Source organism: Diorhabda sublineata, chromosome 7 (genome assembly GCF_026230105.1).
Source record: "Diorhabda sublineata isolate icDioSubl1.1 chromosome 7, icDioSubl1.1, whole genome shotgun sequence".
NCBI classification, from domain to species: Eukaryota; Metazoa; Arthropoda; class Insecta; order Coleoptera; family Chrysomelidae; genus Diorhabda; species Diorhabda sublineata.
This window is the reverse complement of record NC_079480.1, coordinates 23,526,280-23,552,765: the sequence shown is the minus strand read 5'-3', so window position 1 is coordinate 23,552,765 and position 26,486 is coordinate 23,526,280. Positions and strand designations below refer to the sequence as shown.

The 26,486-nt window shown below is 35.0% G+C and overlaps 2 protein-coding genes across 2 annotated transcripts; both read right to left on the bottom strand.

Annotated features, from left to right (window-relative positions):
* Positions 1-356: 356 nt before the first annotated feature.
* Positions 357-2,640, bottom strand: LOC130447096 (uncharacterized). The gene is made up of 3 exons (XM_056783753.1): positions 2,488-2,640; positions 729-992; positions 357-523 (listed from the first exon to the last, which is right to left on the bottom strand). The coding sequence occupies exons 1-3, from the start codon at positions 2,638-2,640 to the stop codon at positions 437-439; spliced, it is 504 nt and encodes a 167-aa protein (XP_056639731.1). The 3' UTR covers positions 357-436.
* A 6,990-nt stretch (positions 2,641-9,630) lies between these two features.
* On the bottom strand, positions 9,631-18,516 carry LOC130447060 (protein THEM6-like). Its single transcript, XM_056783683.1, has 4 exons — positions 18,412-18,516; positions 18,182-18,357; positions 14,729-14,943; positions 9,631-9,943 (listed from the first exon to the last, which is right to left on the bottom strand). Exons 1-4 carry the CDS (start codon positions 18,432-18,434, stop codon positions 9,707-9,709), a joined length of 651 nt encoding a protein of 216 aa, XP_056639661.1. The 5' UTR covers positions 18,435-18,516; the 3' UTR covers positions 9,631-9,706.
* Between the last annotated feature and the right edge of the window lie 7,970 nt (positions 18,517-26,486).

Here is a 26,486-nt window from a genome sequence, read left to right as displayed (position 1 = left end):
CTAGCCCCCGGTGACTACTGGCAATTGGGCAAACTCAAAAAAATACTCCCTGATAAGAAATTCAGGTCGAAATTGCTGAAACAGAAGCTTATTTTGAGGCAGAAGATAAATCCTTCTACAAACACGGAGATTAAATCGATTAAAACTCGATTTTTGGTAAAAAAAATGTGTTTTTCTTAGTTAATCACCCGACTCTTCTACTTAAACTACAAAATTTAACAGTCTTTGATTTGATTGTGAAAACTCTACAAGGCGAAAATACCATCCATACAAAACGGCCAAAATTGCAGATATTGAGATGGGGATAATCCTCAAACCTGAAGCAATGTTTTATTTTCTCCAATAGGAATCAAAACTCATGTTTGTAATAAATAAAAATATATTATAATAAAGTTACAGAACAATATAATTTACAGTGTAAATTTCTACTTTTTATTCAGGATAATCCTACTAATTTGTCCCCAATAGTATTTAACGATGTGGTCAATGTCTTTCCGAATTGTTTGGCTTTAATAAATGGCACCTAAAATGATAAAATGGAATTAATGAAACACTAGAAACTATTAGATTCCAAATAATCTTCTCAAGACTAAAACTTATTTTGAAATCAGTTCTTATAAATTCCTCCTTCAGACTATTAGACAGACAATTGTTTTTATTTTCTTGTACTTAATTTTAGTTAGCTGCTGAGAATCCATCAACATTTGAAATTATACAAAAAATTTTACCTCAACGGCGGTGTTCAAGATGTTAGAAAAACCTTCGTAACCCGCAATAATCGCAGTTGATAATTTTCTTGATTTTTCAGCATCGTTTCCATATTTTTCATATTCTCGAGATGTATCAACGATTGGTTGAGGTTTAAATATATTTGCAACAAATTCTTGTAGATTACCGTATTTATTATCAATTTGAAGAGGAAGAGATTCTCTTGATAGAGATTCTAAAACTGCTTTAGTCCGGCCAGAATCCGGAGCAACTGGAGTGACAGCCTAAAATTTTTGAACACATAATATCTCTGTCTATCTGGGTCTAGATGAGCTCAGAAATAGTGAAAATAAACGATGTAGTTAGCTCCGTATCTGAAATCTTTTTCATATCAAGTTTTTTTAACACGTTTACTGGTAGTTATGCTTTGATTTAACAGAGGAATTTGAAGATAGAGTTCATAATAAACTAAAAACTCTTGTATAGAGTATTGAAAAGTCTTAGAGGTAACCAAAAGATAGAAAATATGTCAATTAAGAACCAGAAAGTATATTTTCAAAGACTGCTTGACACAAAAAATAAAATATGCAGTGAAACGATGCTGCAAATAGGGAAAGAAGAGGAAAATACTGAAGTAGAAGAAAATGAAGAAGTTAAAGAAGATCTTATAACTAAAAAGAAGTAGGTCTAGCAATGAAACGGGTAAATAATAGAAAGGCACTTGGATAAGATGAAATCACAACCGATATGGTAAAGAACAAGGAAAAAAGCGACCTCAAGATACTACCTGTGTATGAAAAGGGATAGCAAAGACTGCAATAATTCTAGAGGAATATCGGTCTTATATGAACCAAACAAGATTTTTGAACAAATAGTCAAAACAAGTCTACAAGCTACGATAAAATCCAAATAGATCCAAACCAGTATACATTGCATTCATAGACATGGAAACAGATTTCGAAATGAAAAAATATAAGACAAGAAATGTTACAAATTGAAACAAGTCACAAAATGCTTCTACAAAGAAATAATAAGAAGTAGAAAGAGAAATTCAGAGACGTTTACAATATGAGAAGGAGTGCGACAAGGATGCAGTCTGAACCAATTACAATTCACAGATTTTATGGATGAAAGGAAACTAGAAGGATCTGCAAGAAAATTTGAGAACAGAAAACGAAATGAAAGTAGACAAAAAGAGAACGAAACTTATGATAATGGCAGATGTGGAGGAAAAAATTGAACAAACAAAAAAGGTATTTCCAAAGAAACAAAAGTAAAAGACTACAAAGTAACTTACAGACCACTTCTCACTTACAGAACCAGTTAAGTTGATTTGGAGTTAAGTGAAATGGCAGGAAAAAAAAGAGGAAAGCACAGGCAACGTGGAACAATAAACAAGGAAAAATTTTGATAAAAGAGGGAAGATCAAGTGAGAATTTGGCTCAAGACAGAAAAAACAAAAAACTTGTTACCAGGAATTAGTTACAAAGGGAGTAAATAGAATGTATTTGTTATGTCTCTACAATATTTGGGACCATGTTACTAATATCATACAAAAATTAATTTTCAAAAATTTTATTATTTGAACAATATAAAAGTGAGAAAACTTGATTAAAATTTAAAAGCTCGAACTCAATTTTTTCTACTCTTGTTTTTAAAAAAGTCTTTGTAGATTTGATCCTAGAATATGGAATTATATCAAATAATTAATGTATATCAAAAAGAAATTAGCATTTTTTAGTATAAAAATGAGTAATCGTATAGATAAGTCATACTAACTTTAGATTTAGCTACATTTGTTATGACATTTTCTACAGTATCCAAAGTTTCACTGAAAGGCATAAATATTCCATTCCTACCATTCACTACTGGGCTACTTGAAGAAATAGAAACCACAAGTATACCAAAAATTATTATTTTAGTTGAAATCATGGTACCTAGAAAAATATTTCTTTCAGTTGAACCAATTAACATTTTACCAAAAGTTTATAAATCCCTTGGAGGTTCGTTTTAACAGAAAATCCTCAACCAAACCAAGAAATTCGGATTTTGTAATAATAGTGTGCTAAATTGTTTAAACTTTGACGAAAATCTAGATGATGGAATGCTTGGAGAAGCGGTAGATAAAATAATTGGATAATTGGAGACCAATGGAAGGTAAACAGATAAGAAGATAACCAAGTGGAAGAAAAAATCGATATTCAAGACGTTAAAAACAAGACTACAACAACAGAAAGAACCAATATATAGATCTTATATAGAAGGAATATCTGCGATGTTTGGAAAACTTTTGGAAACTAGACAACGATGTAAAAACAGACTAAAGTATGAATTATAACAAAAAAAAAAAAATAAAACAGATTCATAAATAAAAAAGCAAATTAAGTTATTGTCTGTAGTAGTTGGTAAATCATTCAATGTAATGGAGGGTTCATTTTTTTTTAGAAAAAAAGAAGTACCAAAAACCAAAATTTTGAAATAAATAGTGAGGTCTACTATACGTACCGCTGTAAAACATAAATGAAAATCTAATAGTTCAAGTAAATGCAGAAAAAAGAAAATTTCTCAGGAACTAATCGAAGATAAAACAAAATACCAAAAAAAAAAATGTTCGTATGAAAATAGCAGGTAATAATTATAGTGGAAGATAGAAAAACTTGAATAGATAATATGGAAAGAGCTGAGAAAATAAATTGGATGTAATGGTGAGGCATGGAAGATCAAACAGAAGATATTAAAGCATGTCATAACTCCCAATCAATCATCCAAACACCTCACGATAATTCACTGAGGATTAAATAAAAATCAGATCAATATGAATTAAGTATATAACAAGAATTTTTTTTATATAAAATTTCAACTATTAGTAATCAAAATTTACCGATAAATATTAGTATAACCTAAAAAATGATCAACTCACCTCGATATAAGAGAAATTATTTATATAACACATCCAATTCTCACTAAAACTTCTTCATAACTATTAAACCGAGTTCATTATATTATAAATTACAGTAGGGCAATGTTTAAAATTGCCCAATATTTAATGGAAACTTGGTAAATAGAAGTCGTTGATGTAAGTGTTAAGCCGGTACCACACGATGCGTCCAACGTAAGGCTGATCATTTGGAAGAGAGCTAGATGCAGCGATGCAACTACACGATGCATCTAAACTTCGCATTCCAACGAAAGGCTGAACATTGAAAGGAAAACTGGATGCAGCGATGCAACTACACGATGCATCCAATGAAAAGCTGAAATTGGAAGGAAAACAGGATGCAGCGATGCAACTACACGTCGCGTCCAACATTTGCATTCCAACGAAAGGCTAAACATTGGAAGGAAAACTGGATGCAGCGCTGCAACTACACGATGCGTCCAACATTCGCATTCCAATGAAAGGCTGAACATTGAAAGGAAAACTGGATGCAGCGATGCAACTACACGATGCATCCAATGAAAAGCTGAAATTGGAAGGAAAACAGGATGCAGCGATGCAACTACACGTCGCGTCCAACATTTGCATTCCAACGAAAGGCTAAACATTGGAAGGAAAACTGGATGCAGCGCTGCAACTACACGATGCGTCCAACATTCGCATTCCAATGAAAGGCTGAACATTGAAAGGAAAACTGGATGCAGCGATGCAACTACACGATGCATCCAATGAAAAGCTGAAATTGGAAGGAAAACAGGATGCAGCGATGCAACTACACGTCGCGTCCAACATTTGCATTCCAACGAAAGGCTAAACATTGGAAGGAAAACTGGATGCAGCGCTGCAACTACACGATGCGTCCAACATTCGCATTCCAATGAAAGGCTGAACATTGAAAGGAAAACAGGATGCAGCGATGCAACTACACGTCGCGTCCAACATTTGCATTCCAACGAAAGGCTAAACATTGGAAGGAAAACTGGATGCAGCGCTGCAACTACACGATGCGTCCAACATTCGCATTCCAATGAAAGGCTGAACATTGAAAGGAAAACAGGATGCAGCGATGCAACTACACGTCGCGTCCAACATTTGCATTCCAACGAAAGGCTAAACATTGGAAGGAAAACTGGATGCAGCGCTGCAACTACACGATGCGTCCAACATTCGCATTCCAATGAAAGGCTGAACATTGAAAGGAAAACAGGATGCAGCGATGCAACTACACGTCGCGTCCAACATTTGCATTCCAACGAAAGGCTAAACATTGGAAGGAAAACTGGATGCAGCGCTGCAACTACACGATGCGTCCAACATTCGCATTCCAATGAAAGGCTGAACATTGAAAGGAAAACAGGATGCAGCGATGCAACTACACGTCGCGTCCAACATTTGCATTCCAACGAAAGTCTAAACATTGGAAGGAAAACTGGATGCAGCGCTGCAACTACACGATGCGTCCAACATTCGCATTCCAATGAAAGGCTGAACATTGAAAGGAAAACTGGATGCAGCGATGCAACTACACGATGCGTCCAATGAAAAGCTGAAATTGGAAGGAAAACAGGATGCAGCGATGCAACTACACGATGCGTCCAGCATTCGCATTCCAATGAAAGGGTGAACATTGGAAGGACAACTGGATGCAGCGCTGCAACTACACGATGCGTCCAACATTCGCATTCCAATGAAAGGCTGAACATTGGAAGGACAACTGGATGCAGCGCTGCAACTACACGATGCGTCCAACATTCGCATTCCAATGAAAGGGTGAACATTGGAAGGACAACTGGATGCAGCGCTGCAACTACACGATGCGTCCAGCATTCGCATTCCAATGAAAGGCTGAACATTGAAAGGAAAACTGGATGCAGCGATGCAACTACACGATGCGTCCAATGAAAAGCTGAAATTGGAAGGAAAACAGGATGCAGCGATGCAACTACACGATGCGTCCAGCATTCGCATTCCAATGAAAGGGTGAACATTGGAAGGACAACTGGATGCAGCGATGCAACTACACGATGCGTCCAGCATTCGCATTCCAATGAAAGGGTGAACATTGGAAGGACAACTGGATGCAGCGCTGCAACTACACGATGCGTCCAACATTCGCATTCCAATGAAAGGCTGAACATTGAAAGGAAAACAGGATGCAGCGATGCAACTACACGATGCGTCCAACATTCGCATTCCAATGAAAGGCTGAACATTGAAAGGAAAACAGGATGCAGCGATGCAACTACACGTCGCGTCCAACATTTGCATTCCAACGAAAGGCTAAACATTGGAAGGAAAACTGGATGCAGCGCTGCAACTACACGATGCGTCCAACATTCGCATTCCAATGAAAGGCTGAACATTGAAAGGAAAACAGGATGCAGCGATGCAACTACACGTCGCGTCCAACATTTGCATTCCAACGAAAGGCTAAACATTGGAAGGAAAACTGGATGCAGCGCTGCAACTACACGATGCGTCCAACATTCGCATTCCAATGAAAGGCTGAACATTGAAAGGAAAACAGGATGCAGCGATGCAACTACACGTCGCGTCCAACATTTGCATTCCAACGAAAGGCTAAACATTGGAAGGAAAACTGGATGCAGCGCTGCAACTACACGATGCGTCCAACATTCGCATTCCAATGAAAGGCTGAACATTGAAAGGAAAACAGGATGCAGCGATGCAACTACACGTCGCGTCCAACATTTGCATTCCAACGAAAGTCTAAACATTGGAAGGAAAACTGGATGCAGCGCTGCAACTACACGATGCGTCCAACATTCGCATTCCAATGAAAGGCTGAACATTGAAAGGAAAACTGGATGCAGCGATGCAACTACACGATGCGTCCAATGAAAAGCTGAAATTGGAAGGAAAACAGGATGCAGCGATGCAACTACACGATGCGTCCAGCATTCGCATTCCAATGAAAGGGTGAACATTGGAAGGACAACTGGATGCAGCGCTGCAACTACACGATGCGTCCAACATTCGCATTCCAATGAAAGGCTGAACATTGAAAGGAAAACAGGATGCAGCGATGCAACTACACGTCGCGTCCAACATTTGCATTCCAACGAAAGGCTAAACATTGGAAGGAAAACTGGATGCAGCGCTGCAACTACACGATGCGTCCAACATTCGCATTCCAATGAAAGGCTGAACATTGAAAGGAAAACAGGATGCAGCGATGCAACTACACGTCGCGTCCAACATTTGCATTCCAACGAAAGTCTAAACATTGGAAGGAAAACTGGATGCAGCGCTGCAACTACACGATGCGTCCAACATTCGCATTCCAATGAAAGGCTGAACATTGAAAGGAAAACAGGATGCAGCGATGCAACTACACGTCGCGTCCAACATTTGCATTCCAACGAAAGGCTAAACATTGGAAGGAAAACTGGATGCAGCGCTGCAACTACACGATGCGTCCAACATTCGCATTCCAATGAAAGGCTGAACATTGAAAGGAAAACAGGATGCAGCGATGCAACTACACGTCGCGTCCAACATTTGCATTCCAACGAAAGGCTAAACATTGGAAGGAAAACTGGATGCAGCGCTGCAACTACACGATGCGTCCAACATTCGCATTCCAATGAAAGGCTGAACATTGAAAGGAAAACAGGATGCAGCGATGCAACTACACGTCGCGTCCAACATTTGCATTCCAACGAAAGGCTAAACATTGGAAGGAAAACTGGATGCAGCGCTGCAACTACACGATGCGTCCAACATTCGCATTCCAATGAAAGGCTGAACATTGAAAGGAAAACAGGATGCAGCGATGCAACTACACGTCGCGTCCAACATTTGCATTCCAACGAAAGTCTAAACATTGGAAGGAAAACTGGATGCAGCGCTGCAACTACACGATGCGTCCAACATTCGCATTCCAATGAAAGGCTGAACATTGAAAGGAAAACTGGATGCAGCGATGCAACTACACGATGCGTCCAATGAAAAGCTGAAATTGGAAGGAAAACAGGATGCAGCGATGCAACTACACGATGCGTCCAGCATTCGCATTCCAATGAAAGGGTGAACATTGGAAGGACAACTGGATGCAGCGCTGCAACTACACGATGCGTCCAACATTCGCATTCCAATGAAAGGCTGAACGTTGGAAGGAAAACTGGATGCAGTACACGATGCATTGACTGAACATATGACGAAGGCCTAATGCAACGCTGTAAACAAGCGTGAAAAATTATATAGTGAGTGCGAGTTGCTGATATTGGTGTCGCGTTTCCATAAAATGATGAACAACCGATATAATTTCTTTCAAAATAATTTGTAGATAATGGTTTTTCATACAAAATACGTAATATTCACGCGCAAGAGGACAAGAAGTATGTTTATTTGTACAAATATTGGTTCCAATTCCAACGTTCTCCTTTAAAAACCGCCTTTTCTTGGCCAACGTTCCAATTTCAACGTTGTAAGCAACAGATTCGTCGATTGTCATGCTCACTACGACCACACGATACGTCTAATTAATCCAACGTCCGACGTTGAAAGCAATGGACGCATCGTGTAGTACCGGCTTAAGAGAAATTGGTATAACGTCCTGGCCTTGTATCTACAGTAAACTTTCACTTATATAATCATTACGAATGAGAATATGATGTTGCTTCGTAAAATATAACGATTAAATTTTTTTTTTATTTAATAAAATTTCAGTGAAAGAACGATAAGCAGTATCTTTTCAAATCAGTCAATCAATCAATTTAGAAGACCATAAAACTAAATATCCAGTTAAAGTGATAGTATAACAAGCTAAATATGAAATTAGCCAGCTACAATAATGGTATATAAAAACATTGATTTTGTTATCCCGTGTTGATCTAGGGGTGCAGTATAAAAATATAAATTTTATTCTATGAGTTTCCACATCATTATTATTAGATTTATGACATTACTTTTGAAATTTACTCAAAAAAATTATATAATAGACTTAAATATTTTCCTATAATTTGAGTTTCGGTAAATAAGTTTTCTTTAGCTTTTTCAATTAATTTAATGGTACTAATAACTATCAACTGTCCAAATCTTTTGTCAATTAATCACAGTATCAGGACCTTTTTGAACTTCAGTAACCTCAGTTTCTATTTGCCCCTAAATCGATGTAATTTGAACAGAATTTGTAATGTGACAATTAACTTAAAGTCGTAAGAAGGTTAGAGAAAATATCTGAGTTGGTGACTTCGTTAAATACTAGATACTATGAGTCTAAATACTCTTAAGAAGAAAAGTAAAGCTTCTGCTATACACCAGAGATCAAACAGCAACCAAAATAATAGATTCCTCCGGATTAATCACAAAAAAGTCATCGCATGAAAACTGTGAATATAATTTGATTGATTTAACGTGGTTTTGCTAAAAAAAAGCAAGGTAAGCATTTTGCTATTTCTTTTTTGTGAATTTTAGAGGGAGTAGGTGAATAGGTGACAAGATATGTCCTGTAAAGTGCCGCGACATCAAAAGAAACTAGTATTGTCCGCATACAGATCATTTCGCTGATGTCTGGATAGGAAGTGTCATTGATAAACAGTCTTGAGATATTTCACATTTTATTGGCTCGCACGAAGACACCGTTGTATCAACCCTTATAAGCTGACTTCTTTTGATAAGATACGACTTAAATCATGCGAGATGTATACCTCTAAAACTGTAGTAGGATATGTGAAGGTATACCATAAGAAGGAGTTGTGTCTCTCAATGTGAAATAATTTCGAAAACAAACAATTATTTAAATATATATTTGTGTAGAGGATAAAAAATTCGGGAACCGTAAGGGTGAATATATAAAGTCCTTAGGAGACTAATTAAAGAAAATTTTGTACCAAAACGACGTAGAATCCTTACAGTTGCCATCCTGAGTATTTTTAATTGCATCAAAACGTTGGGAAATCTGGAATTTGGGTCTGTCGTTATTAACTACTGCTTTGTATCGGGAAAAATATAAATAAAACTCAGTCGCTTACTAATATTTATTAACTTCTAAAAAACACCCTTCCATATAACAAAAAAAACAAGATATATGTATAATTAATCTTTTTTCCTCAATCTGTTACTGCTCTTCTCCATAGAAGATAACCAATCTTGGAGTTCTTCGGGCATTTGGGGTCTATGTGAAACATCGCAACCTGTTAATTTAGCCATCATCTCAGGTACGTTAAGACCAATTGTGGTTTGCTTACTTAAAACCACCGCTCTTATAAAACCATCATGTAGTGTAACGAATTGTTGTTCAATGTACATCGTTTTCTCGTCCCAATATACAATCTACAAATAATAACATCGATATACAACTATTTATTCTTTTTTGGATGATAAAGCATTTGGTTTAAGTTTTAAACAAAAGTTTGAAGCGAAGAAAATACGCACTGCATTGGTTTAATCTTTTTAAAGTCTTTATACTAGCTTCATATGGAGTTACATCCCTGAGTACTGGTACCACATTGAAGGTGCCTTTATCCAAATACGCCAAGAAATTCCATCGTTCATTCACGAGGATTCGAGCCATCGAACCTTGGATTATTACAACTTTGCATGTATGAAGTCTTCGGATACCTGGTTATAATTCTAAGTGGTAAAAATTATCCAATATAAACCTTCAGAACAAACGGAATCGAACAAGCATTTAAGACAGATATCAATTATTTCGATCAGAGACTAACATGGAGACAACATCTTCAAGCAATAAGGCATAAAGTGCTTTATACAACTGCTACATAAGGTCGGATGAACGTGAAGTTTGAAACCCAAAATAATGAGCTGGATGTACTACTCCATTGTACAACCTATCATAAGTTATACACCTTTCTTTTGGTGGTTAAATTGGGGAAACATCCCTAGATAAGTTGCAAAGGTCTGTCATTAGACAGACAAACATTATAGACTTAAGGCGTACAAAGCACAGGACTTGAAGCCCAGTAACTTGACTTTTACACGAGGCAAATTAGTATTCTACACTGTCAAGTAGGGGCAGGAATATTTGGTACAGAAACCAAGCTCGGTATGGGCTCAAAACCTTCCATTTTCTATTGGGGAAACATGCGCTAGCCTTAGATGCATCTCATCACAATGATATTTATCAGATAGCAGGTGCCCTACACTCTCGGGAGAGCCTGTAACTCCTAGAGAGCGCGTCCCCGGGTGGCGGATAGGGGAATGCTTCCCAGATATGGGTGGTAGGGCGGAAATCAAATACGCCCCGTGGACCAACAGGAAAAATCTGCAGCGTCTGACCCAGAGTGGGCGGCTGCAAACAGCGACGGCTCCCCAGGTTAGGGGCGGCTGAACCTACACTCACCAAGACGTCTGGCCAACGTGGTGTTTTATGGCTAAACCCCTCTCATATGAAGACATACCAAAAACAATGGCCCCCAGTGCCCAGCGGCTCGAACGACCCTGGCCAAGGTAGCGGTCAGACCAGTCGTAGAGCAGGGGGTGCTAAGAATCCCTGGGTAAAACAAGGCTGCCAACTTCACATTGCAACTTATAACGCTAGGTCAATTGGAAATGAGGAAAGGTTAACGGAACTACAGTACGAACTGGACAGAATAAACTGGGATATGCTGGGAATATCAGAAACAAGGAGAAGAGGTGAAGAATCCATTAGACTAAGATCAGGACATATCCTATTCTACAAAGGAAGAGAAGATAATAGTTTGGGTGGTGTGGGTTTTCTTATCAACAAACGAATCTCCCCAAATCTTCAAATACTTAAAACCATATCAGATAGAGTAATATACATAACACTTAAGATTAACTCCAATATAACAATTAAAGTCGTTCAAATCTATGCCCCAACAAGTAGTCATGAGGACGAAGAGATCGAGGTGCTGTATGATGAAATCACACAGAGCCTAACAGAAAATAAGACAAGATACACGCTGATAATAGGAGACTTCAACGCAAGAATAGGAGAGCAGTGTAATAGCTCACAGTATGTTGGACAATTTGGACTGGGGAAACGAAATGAAAGAGGGACGATGCTTGCAAATTTCCTGGAAAAAGAACAACTATACATAATGAATACGTTTTTCAAAAAAAGACCTCACAAAAAATGGACCTGGGCCAGCCCGGATGGAATTACAAAAAACGAAATAGACTACGTGCTGACACCAAATAAACATATCGTCCAAGAAGTTGACGTTCTTAATTCCTTTAATACGGGCAGCGACCACAGATTAGTCCGGTGCAGGATCGTATTAAACACAAAATTGGAAAGAGCAAAAAAATTCAACAGCACGCAATACCGTATAGATCCTGATACAATAAGAGACAACAAGTCAATATATAGCAAAAGATTGACAGAACGACTAACAAAGGAAACAACATCATCACACGAGAGCTTGGACGAAACAAACAATAGACTGGTAAAAGAACTGAAAGAAACAACTACAAGTTTAGTATCATCAAAAACTAAAAGAATAGAAAAGTTTACAACACAAACCAAACAGCTACTGGAAAGAAGGAGAGAGCTCATTAAAGACAACAAAAGGAATACAGTAGAGTATGCCGAACTAAACAAAACAGCAAGGAAAACGGCCAAGCAGGACATACGAAAGTATCAAGAAAATCGAATAGAGGAGTTGATACAGCAAAACAGAGGTCTGAACATCTTTAAAAAAGAAAACGCACATAAAAAAGAAATGATCAAATTGAGAGACGGACAAGGTAACATAACAGAAGATCGAAGAGAGATACTCAAGGTAACAGAGAAGTTCTACACAGGTCTGTACGAGTCCAAAATAGACAATGAGGATGTTAGAAAAGCAAACAGTGACCATAAAAACAGGATATGTAACGTTGGCTCCGAGGATCTACCTGAGATTGAAGAGGAAGAAATTGTAAAAGCTTTAAATCAACTAAAAAACGGAAAGGCGGCAGGTGACGATAACATCATACCGGAAATGTTGAAGGAAGGTGGAAGCCTACTGATAAGAGAGCTTAAATCATTATTTAATACATGCCTAACCGAGGGAAGAATACCACAGGATTGGAACACCGCGATAGTCATACTGATATATAAGAAAGGTGATCCAAGCAACCTAGAAAACTATAGACCAATCAGCCTGCTATCACAGATCTACAAGCTTTTTATGAGAATAATAGCAAACCGCCTTGAATTCAAACTCGACGCATACCAACCCTATGAGCAGGCGGGCTTCAGAAAAGGCATGAGTACAATAGAACATCTCCACACCGTAAGGACACTGAACGAAAAAGTAACGGAATATAACATCCCATTATGGATTGCCTTCATAGATTTTAGAAAGGCCTTCGACACAGTTGAATTTTGGGCAATTATCAGGTCAATGAAAAATGCAAGAATAGACCAACGATATATTGACATTATACAGACACTAAACGACAACTCAAAAATGAAAGTAAGGCATGAAGGTATGAAGACACTGAGGAAATCATAATTAAAAGAGGCGTTAGACAAGGAGACATTGTGTCACCCAAATTGTTTACACTGGTGCTAGAAGACGTTTTTAAGAGCCTACATTGGGAAGACAGAGGAATTGATATATCGGGAGAAAAACTAAGTAACCTAAGATTTGCCGATGACATTGCCATTTTTGCCCCAAACAGTGAAGAATTAGAATACATGCTTATAGAACTACAACAAGAAGCAAGAAAAGTAGGCCTAGAAATGAACATTTCTAAAACCAAATTCATGACAAACCAACGGACAAACAAAGAGAGTATAAATGTGCGAGGACAACAGATAAAGAAAGTGAACTCTTATATCTACCTAGGTCAAGAATTAACATTGGGTAAAACCAATCAAGAACTTGAAATTAACCACAGAATACATCTAGGATGGGCGGCCTACGGGAAGATGCGACACGTCTTCAACTCCAACCTACCCCTCAAACTAAAAACCAAGGTTTACATGGAATGCATTCTCCCAGTAACAACCTACGGATGTGAAACATGGGTCCTAACAAAGAAAATCTTGAATAAATTAAAGGTACATCAAAGATCAATAGAACGGAAAATGATAGGAATAACGCTTAAAGACCATAAAACCAATGAGTGGATAAGAAATAGAACCAAAATCGAGGACATAGTGAGGCGAATAGGTAGTCTTAAATGGAACTGGGCCGGACATGTTGCTCGAAATAACACCAACTGGAGCGGAAAAATAACAAGATGGAGACCTTGGGGGGAGAAAAGAAGCACCGGCAGACCACAACAAAGATGGTATGATGATATCAAGAGAACAGCCGGACTTAACTGGTACCAAGTGGCACAGAACAGGGAAAACTGGAAAAATATGAGAGAGGCCTATATCCAAAGGATAGAAAACGGCTAGAAGAGAGAGAGAGAGAGGTGCCCTACAAATACTGGAGTTTTATAAAATTGAATCATAGTTACTATGGAACTGCACCGAAACTTTGAACTTAATGGAAGTTAATTTCATGTGGGTACACCGAAGGGGGGATAATTCCTTCCACAGGACCACCATAACCCTTTATAAGTTTCCTGTAATATTAAAGCTTTCGTTTTGTATGAGACACCCTATATACTTTCTAAAATTTAGTTTATTTTACGAATGTTTTGATCCTCATTATCTTTTTGAGATTGTTGGATTTATACTAGTGAATATACTTCTAAAAAATATTTGTTAAAGATGAAATGATGGACTTCTTCTAAGCAACGTGTCTACAAGAAAGCAATAACTTTAACTGGTCAATTATTAACTGAGTTTTTGACGTTTTTTGATGCCTAATTTAAGAAACATTCATCTCATTTGCTGATGAAAATAGTTATGAAACTTTTTAAATTCATTTTTTAATAGCATTTTCGCAGACTAGAAAATCTTCAACTAGCATGTCCATTTCAAAAATCATATTCTGCATACAACTGCGTTATAAAACGTCATTTAATCGATGATAACTATACAAAATCTTTAACGACCAGTTCAAATTCCAATAGAACAAATATTTCATGTTTACTTTGACATAAATACATCGTTTAAATAACCATTACATAATTCGTCCTTGGATAAATCATTGAAATGAAATTTTAACAACACTATATATTATTTACCTTTGTAGTAACTTTATATGTATTGAACCAAGGTATAGTTCTCCTATATCTTATATTCGATGCAGTCTGTAAAACGTGTCCTTTATTTTTCTTTATTTCCGCGTACATTCCTGTTATGTAATAAAAGTGGAATCTAGCGAAATCAAGTTCTCGAACATACCTTGCATTGTTCATGTGCTTAAAGAAAATATCCATGTCTTGAGACGTACATATACCTAGAAAATATTTATATTAATACTAATAATAATAATAGAAAATTTGGTCTATATAATAACTTCGACAAATAATCGTCATCCTTTTGGTTCCTTTCGTTTTTAAGGATATTCCAAAGATGTAAGAAACTGTCTAATTTGTACCACAACAACTCAATCGAGTCAAGGTCGGACAAATAGTTTCTATCATGTGTATCATTGTTGTGAAGGTAGAAGATGAATTTCATATTTTTGTATAGCCTTGTTTCTTCAAAATCCCTTCAATCTTTACCAGATCTCAAGTTGCCTTTCCTCTGAATCATCGCCGAGCTTTCACATTCCAATCTACATAGATCCAACATTTGTCCTTTCTTTGACCTTCGAAAACACTCCATAAAACTCTTCCCGTTCAATTTTTACGTTATTCAGCCCACTACAACCTCTTAATTTTCACTAGTATCCTTCCAAAAAGACTACTTTCTCTAAATCTCATTTTCACTGTAGAAATAATCAAACGCAACTTCCCGAGCTGTTATTTCCGTGCCCATGAGTCGTCGATTACGTTTATCTTCAGCGGTTGTAGTTTTTCGAGACCACCCTGTACGTTTTCAATGGTCAAAATGACACATTATTCAGAAAATTCTGTAAAAAACATTAACGACAACTCGGGATTTTAATTGAGGACTGAAATAAACACTGGCATGAATAGAAATCGGTTCAGAGTAAACATTTGTCTTTAACTATATTTTTTTCTCAATTATTCACCAAATCAAAAAATAAATTTGCTGTTTGAAACCCGAACAAGACTGCAGAAAAATAATCTGATGCCTAAAACACCTGCGATTGGTCCAAAACATACTCTAGCTCATTGGCAAAAACGTCTACGGTTCATCTGAATTGAACGTTGGATCAATTGGGATCTTTTCTGTTCTCAGATGAGACCAGCATATACATTTTTAGATTACATTGTTGAGATTCGTTTTAGAGTTATGGAATGGCCAGCATATAATCCTGGATGAGGTAAAAAGAAGAATTAGAGTACCTCAAAACTCGATCTCAAAGTTTACTATCTTAATGAATCCATCACGAGTTGTATCATATTCTCGAACTACCTTTTCGTTTACCTGAAATATCCCAGTCATGAGTTGTAACGCATCCAAATTAGGAAAGGGGTGAGAATAAACAATCCCTCGTTGATGAAGTGACATTCATGTTTATTATATAAAATGGTCACAGATTTTATTGTGGGAACAAAAAAATTTTAAAGGAAAACTAATATTTATATAGACATTAATGAAAATTAGCATACAATGTGTTAATAAGTTATTTATATGTGATTAATTCAATGATGGAAATAAAAGGTCAATATAATTTAGAAACAATGGTTAGGTTAGGTTAAGTATGTTCATTGTTTTCCGAAGTATGTAAAAGAAAAAATAGTTTTAATGCGAGTAATATTTTGATTAGTCATCTTTTAGAAAATGAAAATTTCTTTCTTGTAAAATCTCCACAAATTTGAAAATCTTGCTAATGTAAGAATTTCCGGATAAATAGCGAGCTTCAGTGTGTTCTGAATAAAAATTTTGAGAAATTCCTAGTTTCAAAACACAAAAGAAACATGAAACCACTTCCATTTCGTACCCGGCCTGTTGAATTTCATCGTCGCTGTTAAATCTTTCACCTCTTAATTCGGTCTTTAGTTTTCCAAACAAAAAATAGTCCGACAGGGCTAGATCTGGATTATATGGTGGGTGTTCAAACTCAGTGAAGCCTCTTTCGTGTATAGTAGTCTTGGAAAGCAAAGCAGCGTAGACTGGAGCATTGTCAAGAACCAAACAACCAAACGCAGACCTCAGCATTTTTTATGATTACTTTCTGAGACAACTGTCTTAATAAGTCACAGGTTCTATTTGTTTCAATCAAAATATTGTAGCCATCACTTTTTTGGTGCTTTTTGTGACCTTTGCTGGCACTAATTTTTCTTTTTGATACCATTCCATGGAATATCTTTTATTATTTTCGTCATATCTGAATACTGATGTAGGATCCTAAGAAGACTTGTTTTGGAAGGTCTATGCTGCAATTTCTTCTGTTTTGAATGTTTTCTGGAGTAGTCGACTTCTAATAATCCTCTCTCCCAACGAAACAACTTTCAATTGTCGAAAATGTTGATAGAATCCACCATAGACTTCATTCTGTTTTCTACTTGTGTTAATGTCAATCCTCCTTCAATCAAAAATTTTATGACAGCTCTATAACTCAATTTGAGACATTTTTTAAAACAATTTGACTGAGTAGTGGTTCGATCTCTACTATAATAAACTGTATCGAAGCAGTAAATTCAAATTTTGTTAAAACTTGTTGCGACGTCTATAAATATATTTGAGAACTCACTCTGTGTACTGTATAAGGCCAAAAAGAAGAAGAATCGCACTACGTAGATGTCAAAATGGTAGAAACGTATGTAATGAGAAGATACCAATTTATTTTAAGTGACAACTGAATAGCAGAAAGTGAAGCAAAGGAACCAAAGTGATAATGATGAAAATCACAATATTTTGTGATAAAACAAAATTAAGTAACTGCTCTAGCTCGTAAAGGCTCGAGAATGAGAAACCACTGCACACGGCACCTTCTCTCGAAGCTATAGCTCATTAGTAGCTCAACTTTTGGTACAACCCTCGTGTACTAAGGATTAAAACTATAACAGGAGTGTTTAAAAAAGCATAGATTATAACCAGGATATAACAGAAAGACAGCAGTAGCTCTACACCATGTCAAATGTCAAAAAGCTTCACTCAGGTTGGAGATCGATGGTTGAAAGTGTTGATGGAGTGCTAAAAGCAGATAATTAATAATATGACGTAGATAAGATGATGACACCGGTATATAAATATGAGTGTTTCAACTAAGAAGACTCAATTAAACAAAAATCTAATACACAAGACAGGTCACCAAAAAATGGTATGATAACCGGAGCTCAGTGACTCGGGAACAACTCAGGAAAAGGCCTTTTGTAAGAAAAAGAGGAAGTTAATAATGTGCTTGATTTATGCTTGAAACTGGTCGGTAGGTTTGAGCTGAAAATCACTTCTATTACCTTTAAGAGTTCAAAGACTATTTTTAAACCGCTATAATAAGAAATATTAACTATAATTTTATTGCAATGGATTGAATAAAAGTTGTATAAACAAATACGTTTAACTATTCCAAATTTTGATTAGATTAAAGCTAAAATAATATGAAAAAACAAACAACTCACCGTATATTTGGGTCCCATCACTGAGTTTCTTTCTCTTTTCGAACAGCGCACTCCATCCTAGTGTAAACAAAATTCTGAGAAAGTAATTGACGTCCAAAAGTACATAAAGACCGGCGACTATAGTCACTACTATAGAATAGAAAATAAGGCAACAATTACTATCGATACTCATGTTACTACAATGAAAAAAGTTTTACTTTCGATTGTTATAAAGTTGTTACTACACCTACAGCGAAAATCGAATGGAAGACATCTTATGAATGCTCCACGTTGTTTATTTAACAATTCTAAGCGTAAAACGTAATATACCGTTCGATAACCTGCTGTGTTGCCAAACTGACTCAAATATTTAATATTGAAATATACGAATGCATAAAATCAACACAGCAATTCCATTAATATTTTTATTTGCGTATTAATATATTGTCTATTATTTAAAACTAGATACAGTTAGTTATAGATATACAAGGAGTGAAAAGTATGATAATTTCGCAGCTGCGGTTCTAAATAGATCAGCTGATGTAATTTGCGATAGATCTTTTTGCTTGTAGGATCTCAGGTTTTTACATACTAAATTTTCATAGTAAAAATTTATTTTTTATAATTTCTTTAATAATATTTTAATGTATTTAACACAAATAGATTTCAAAATGTCTCCTAAGGGCCCTTTCACACCAAACGAATTCGAATCTGGTTCAATCAGGTTTGACTCGAGGTCGCACTTGATTCAACCTGTCAGATTCCTCGTCCGGTCAGTCTTGAATCACCAACCATACGAGATGGATACCAAAATACGACCTTTTCCTATTTATGTGATGTATCCACACTTTTCTTGTTTTCTGTTTCCGCCGTTGCCTCCTACGAAACACTATTGCATTTAAAACAACTACGTCCATGATGATAGCAACTAAAAGAAGGAAAACAAAAAGAAGATGAAAGGATTTTTATAGATTCAGGTTGATTCAGCTGGTGTGAAAGAGTGGAGATGACGAATTGATTCGGAGTGATCCAGATTGATTCGGATTCGTTTGGTGTAAAAAGGGCCTATCGGTCACGTAAGAAGCTGAAAGAAATATACGAACTAATCAATTAAAAAGAAATGAGGAGACATTCAAACACGATAAAAGAATAACCGAACCTGGTAAAAACAAAGCAGATAAAGAGAGAATGATGGTTTGATGTTGAGGGCGACGAAAGATAAATATAAAACGCAACAAATAAACAAAAATAACAAGGAGAAGAGAAAAATAGTTGTCGACACCTAGAACAGCAGTTAGAACTGGTACAGGAGGAAGGAGAAGATGGAAAAAGAGCCAAAGGTCGCTCAAAAATGACTACAAGATATGATCGATCGAATAAGTACAAAGAACGCAAAGAAATGGAGCTAAAGATTGTAGAGATGAACTCTGAATCGGAATTAGGTAAATTTGATGAAGAATGAAATTAACAGAAACCTCTCCCAAGAATACTCCATTTAATCATGAATTTGGTGGCACTATATAGTAAAATAAAAGGCGTATGTTTTCTGATGAAGATGAAGATGAGATTTTTATCCCACGAGGTAGTTTGGCGTATTTGAAAAAGCTCTTGAAGAAGCTAATGAAGAACAAAAGCAAAATAAGTGAAGACTCACAAATAACGTTGATACGCCTATGCTCATGTATACATCAGTATATTCTTCACGCGTTTGAATACCAAGGGATTCGTATCTATTCCCATCGACGAGGTTTTGTTTATGCAATCGAAAATGTCGACGTTTCGACGTCGCCGCCTAATTGACGATGGTTACTGTTTTCCCCATAGAATATCCGACTCTCTATATAGTTAACCCTACATTGTATGGTATACAAGACAGATCAATGAACGTTATGATTGGAATAGCTTCCATATCTTATAGTGTTTGAATATTTGATGTGTCGTGGGGCATGAAAAAAGGGCATCGTTAGTTACACCTACAGAGAAAGTTCATATAACAACCGAAAAACGTAAAACACCCACAATCGACAAGTTTTTCTATTTTTCTTCTACAAAATTTTTCTATATTTATATCGAAATAGGGTTGCCAACCGTCCTATTTTTCTAGGATATGTCCTAGTTTTTGTAGTGTCCTGAATAGTTTTTAAGCAGCGTCCTGGGTTTATAAATTTTAAAATTCCCGCGCCCCTTCTCAAATTTTTACGTTACGACGGCAGCTTAAACACCTTGTGGTTAACATATTACAAGCAATGCATTTCTGATGAACAGTATGTAGAATTACAGAAAGTGATTGAATACCACTGGTACCCAAAAGTAACCGGAATAGCGTTGACGTGGGTGGAGCTTTTATGGTACTGATTTCTGCCGCTAGGGCTTTCCTACCACGTTCTGTTCGTCACTAGTAACCGTTTTTGCTAGTGCTCTTTCACTGCAGCTTGGTTTTTTTATGATGAAAAATTTGGTAATTATACACTTTCACGGTCACCTGGTTTTTTTGGCTCTAGAAAATCGAAAAATGGATGGATTTTAATGATCTTGCTCTCAAAATGTTCCATTTGACAGCGGATTTATAAAAAAAATTAGTAGAAATGGCTGGAATGGAAATTTCTCATAGTTTTACTGTTTTAAATCGTAAAAAAAACGATTTTGCAAAATAATCCTTTACAAAAAATTATGGTAATTATACACTTTCGCAGTCACCTGGTTTTTTGGTTAGGTTAGGTTAGGTTGGCTCTAGAAAATCGAAAAATGGATGGATTTTAATGATCTTGCTCTCAAAATGTTCCATTTGACAGCGGATTTATAAAAAAAATTAGTAGAAATAGCTGGAATGAAAATTTCTCATAGTTTTACTGTTTTAAATCGTAAAGAAAACGATTTTGCAAAATAATCCTTTACAAAAAATTATGGTAATTATACACTTTCGCAGTCACTTGGTTTTTTGGTTAGGTTAGGTTAGGTTGGCTCTAGAAAATCGAAAAATGGATGGATTTTAATGATCTTTCTCTCAAAATGTTCCATTTGACAGCGGATTTATAAAAAAAATTAGTAGAAATAGCTGGAATGAAAATTTCTCATAGTTTTACTGTTTTAAATCGTAAAGAAAACGATTTTGCAAAATAATCATTTACAAAAAATTATGGTAATCATACACTTTCGCAGTCACTTGGTTTTTTGGTTAGGTTAGGTTAGGTTGGCTCTAGAAAATCGAAAAATGGATGGATTTTAATGATCTTGCTCTCAAAATGTTCCATTTGACAGCGGATTTATAAAAAAAATTAGTAGAAATGGCTGGAATGGAAATTTCTCATAGTTTTACTGTTTTAAATCGTAAAAAAAACGATTTTGCAAAATAATCCTTTACAAAAAATTATGGTAATTATACACTTTCGCAGTCACCTGGTTTTTTGGTTAGGTTAGGTTAGGTTGGCTCTAGAAAATCGAAAAATGGATGGATTTTAATGATCTTGCTCTCAAAATGTTCCATTTGACAGCGGATTTATAAAAAAAATTAGTAGAAATAGCTGGAATGAAAATTTCTCATAGTTTTACTGTTTTAAATCGTAAAGAAAACGATTTTGCAAAATAATCCTTTACAAAAAATTATGGTAATCATACACTTTCGCAGTCACTTGGTTTTTTGGTTAGGTTAGGTTAGGTTGGCTCTAGAAAATCGAAAAATGGATGGATTTTAATGATCTTGCTCTCAAAATGTTCCATTTGACAGCGGATTTATAAAAAAAATTAGTAGAAATAGCTGGAATGAAAATTTCTCATAGTTTTACTGTTTTAAATCGTAAAGAAAACGATTTTGCAAAATAATCCTTTACAAAAAATTATGGTAATTATACACTTTCGCAGTCACTTGGTTTTTTGGTTAGGTTAGGTTAGGTTGGCTCTAGAAAATCGAAAAATGGATGGATTTTAATGATCTTTCTCTCAAAATGTTCCATTTGACAGCGGATTTATAAAAAAAATTAGTAGAAATAGCTGGAATGAAAATTTCTCATAGTTTTACTGTTTTAAATCGTAAAGAAAACGATTTTGCAAAATAATCATTTACAAAAAATTATGGTAATCATACACTTTCGCAGTCACTTGGTTTTTTGGTTAGGTTAGGTTAGGTTGGCTCTAGAAAATCGAAAAATGGATGGATTTTAATGATCTTGCTCTCAAAATGTTCCATTTGACAGCGGATTTATAAAAAAAATTAGTAGAAATGGCTGGAATGGAAATTTCTCATAGTTTTACTGTTTTAAATCGTAAAAAAAAACGATTTTGCAAAATAATCCTTTACAAAAAATTATGGTAATTATACACTTTCGCAGTCACCTGGTTTTTTGGTTAGGTTAGGTTAGGTTGGCTCTAGAAAATCGAAAAAATGGATGGATTTTAATGATCTTGCTCTCAAAATGTTCCATTTGACAGCGGATTTATAAAAAAAATTAGTAGAAATAGCTGGAATGAAAATTTCTCATAGTTTTACTGTTTTAAATCGTAAAGAAAACGATTTTGCAAAATAATCCTTTACAAAAAATTATGGTAATCATACACTTTCGCAGTCACTTGGTTTTTTGGTTAGGTTAGGTTAGGTTGGCTCTAGAAAATCGAAAAATGGATGGATTTTAATGATCTTGCTCTCAAAATGTTCCATTTGACAGCGGATTTATAAAAAAAATTAGTAGAAATAGCTGGAATGAAAATTTCTCATAGTTTTACTGTTTTAAATCGTAAAGAAAACGATTTTGCAAAATAATCCTTTACAAAAAATTATGGTAATTATACACTTTCGCAGTCACTTGGTTTTTTGGTTAGGTTAGGTTAGGTTGGCTCTAGAAAATCGAAAAATGGATGGATTTTAATGATCTTTCTCTCAAAATGTTCCATTTGACAGCGGATTTATAAAAAAAATTAGTAGAAATAGCTGGAATGAAAATTTCTCATAGTTTTACTGTTTTAAATCGTAAAGAAAACGATTTTGCAAAATAATCATTTACAAAAAATTATGGTAATCATACACTTTCGCAGTCACTTGGTTTTTTGGTTAGGTTAGGTTAGGTTGGCTCTAGAAAATCGAAAAAATGGATGGATTTTAATGATCTTGCTCTCAAAATGTTCCATTTGACAGCGGATTTATAAAAAAAATTAGTAGAAATGGCTGGAATGGAAATTTCTCATAGTTTTACTGTTTTTAAATCGTAAAAAAAACGATTTTGCAAAATAATCCTTTACAAAAAATTATGGTAATTATACACTTTCGCAGTCACCTGGTTTTTTGGTTAGGTTAGGTTAGGTTGGCTCTAGAAAATCGAAAAATGGATGGATTTTAATGATCTTGCTCTCAAAATGTTCCATTTGACAGCGGATTTATAAAAAAAATTAGTAGAAATAGCTGGAATGAAAATTTCTCATAGTTTTACTGTTTTAAATCGTAAAGAAAACGATTTTGCAAAATAATCCTTTACAAAAAATTATGGTAATCATACACTTTCGCAGTCACTTGGTTTTTTTGGTTAGGTTAGGTTAGGTTGGCTCTAGAAAATCGAAAAATGGATGGATTTTAATGATCTTGCTCTCAAAATGTTCCATTTGACAGCGGATTTATAAAAAAAATTAGTAGAAATGGCTGGAATGGAATTTTCTCATAGTTTTACTGTTTTAAATCGTAAAAAAAACGATTTTGCAAAATAATCCTTTACAAAAAATTATGGTAATTATACACTTTCGCAGTCACCTGGTTTTTTGGTTAGGTTAGGTTAGGTTGGCTCTAGAAAATCGAAAAATGGATGGATTTTAATGATCTTGCTCTCAAAATGTTCCATTTGACAGCGGATTTATAAAAAAAATTAGTAGAAATAGCTGGAATGAAAATTTCTCATAGTTTTACTGTTTTAAATCGTAAAGAAAACGATTTTGCAAAATAATCCTTTACAAAAAATTATGGTAATTATACACTTTCGCAGTCACCTGGTTTTTTGGTTAGGTTAGGTTAGGTTGTCTCTAGAAAATCGAAAAATGGATGGATTTTAATGATCTTGCTCTCAAAATGTTCCATTTGACAGCGGATTTATAAAAAAAATTAGTAGAAATAGCTGGAATGAAAATTTCTCATAGTTTTACTGTTTTAAATCGTAAAGAAAACGATTTTGCAAAATAATCCTTTACAAAAAATTATGGTAATTATACACTTTCGCAGTCACTTGGTTTTTTGGTTAGGTTAGGTTAGGTTGGCTCTAGAAAATCGAAAAATGGATGGATTTTAATGATCTTGCTCTCAAAATGTTCCATTTGACAGCGGATTTATAAAAAAAATTAGTAGAAATAGCTGGAATGAAAATTTCTCATAGTTTTTCTGTTTTAAATCGTAAAGAAAACGATTTTGCAAAATAATCCTTTACAAAAAATTATGGTAATTATACACTTTCGCAGTCACTTGGTTTTTTGGTTAGGTTAGGTTAGGTTGGCTCTAGAAAATCGAAAAATGGATGGATTTTAATGATCTTGCTCTCAAAATGTTCCATTTGACAGCGGATTTATAAAAAAAATTAGTAGAAATAGCTGGAATGAAAATTTCTCATAGTTTTTCTGTTTTAAATCGTAAAGAAAACAATTTTGCAAAATAATCCTTTACAAAAAATTATGGTAATTATACACTTTCGCAGTCACTTGGTTTTTTGGTTAGGTTAGGTTAGGTTGGCTCTAGAAAATCGAAAAATGGATGAATTTTAATGATCTTGCTCTCAAAATGTTCCATTTGACAGCGGATTTATAAAAAAAATTAGTAGAAATAGCTGGAATGAAAATTTCTCATAGTTTTACTGTTTTAAATCGTAAAGAAAACGATTTTGCAAAATAATCATTTACAAAAAATTATGGTAATCATACACTTTCGCAGTCACTTGGTTTTTTGGTTAGGTTAGGTTAGGTTGGCTCTAGAAAATCGAAAAATGGATGGATTTTAATGATCTTGCTCTCAAAATGTTCCATTTGACAGCGGATTTATAAAAAAAATTAGTAGAAATGGCTGGAATGGAAATTTCTCATAGTTTTACTGTTTTAAATCGTAAAAAAAAACGATTTTGCAAAATAATCCTTTACAAAAAATTATGGTAATTATACACTTTCGCAGTCACCTGGTTTTTTGGTTAGGTTAGGTTAGGTTGGCTCTAGAAAATCGAAAAATGGATGGATTTTAATGATCTTGCTCTCAAAATGTTCCATTTGACAGCGGATTTATAAAAAAAATTAGTAGAAATAGCTGGAATGAAAATTTCTCATAGTTTTACTGTTTTAAATCGTAAAGAAAACGATTTTGCAAAATAATCCTTTACAAAAAATTATGGTAATTATACACTTTCGCAGTCACTTGGTTTTTTGGTTAGGTTAGGTTAGGTTGGCTCTAGAAAATCGAAAAATGGATGGATTTTAATGATCTTGCTCTCAAAATGTTCCATTTGACAGCGGATTTATAAAAAAAAATAGTAGAAATAGCTGGAATGAAAATTTCTCATAGTTTTACTGTTTTAAATCGTAAAAAAAAACGATTTTGCAAAATAATCCTTTACAAAAAATTATGGTAATTATACACTTTCGCAGTCACCTGGTTTTTTGATTAGGTTAGGTTAGGTTGGCTCTAGAAAATCGAAAAATGGATGGATTTTAATGATCTTGCTCTCAAAATGTTCCATTTGACAGCGGATTTATAAAAAAAATTAGTAGAAATAGCTGGAATGAAAATTTCTCATAGTTTTACTGTTTTAAATCGTAAAAAAAACGGTTTTGCAAAAAATTATGGTAATTATACACTTTCGCGGTCACCTGGTTTTTTGGTTAGGTCAGGTTAGGTTGGCTCTAGAAAATCGAAAAATGGATGGATTTTAATGATCTTGCTCTCAAAATGTTCCATTTGACAGCGGATTTATAAAAAAAAATAGTAGAAATAGCTGGAATGAAAATTTCTCATAGTTTTACTGTTTTAAATCGTAAAAAAAACGGTTTTGCAAAAAATTATGGTAATTATACACTTTCGCAGTCACTTGGTTTTTTGGTTAGGTTAGGTTAGGTTGGCTCTAGAAAATCGAAAAATGGATGGATTTTAATGATCTTGCTCTCAAAATGTTCCATTTGACAGCGGATTTATAAAAAAAAATAGTAGAAATAGCTGGAATGAAAATTTCTCATAGTTTTACTGTTTTAAATCGTAAAAAAAACGATTTTGCAAAATAATCCTTTACAAAAAATTATGGTAATTATACACTTTCGCAGTCACCTGGTTTTTTGATTAGGTTAGGTTAGGTTGGCTCTAGAAAATCGAAAAATGGATGGATTT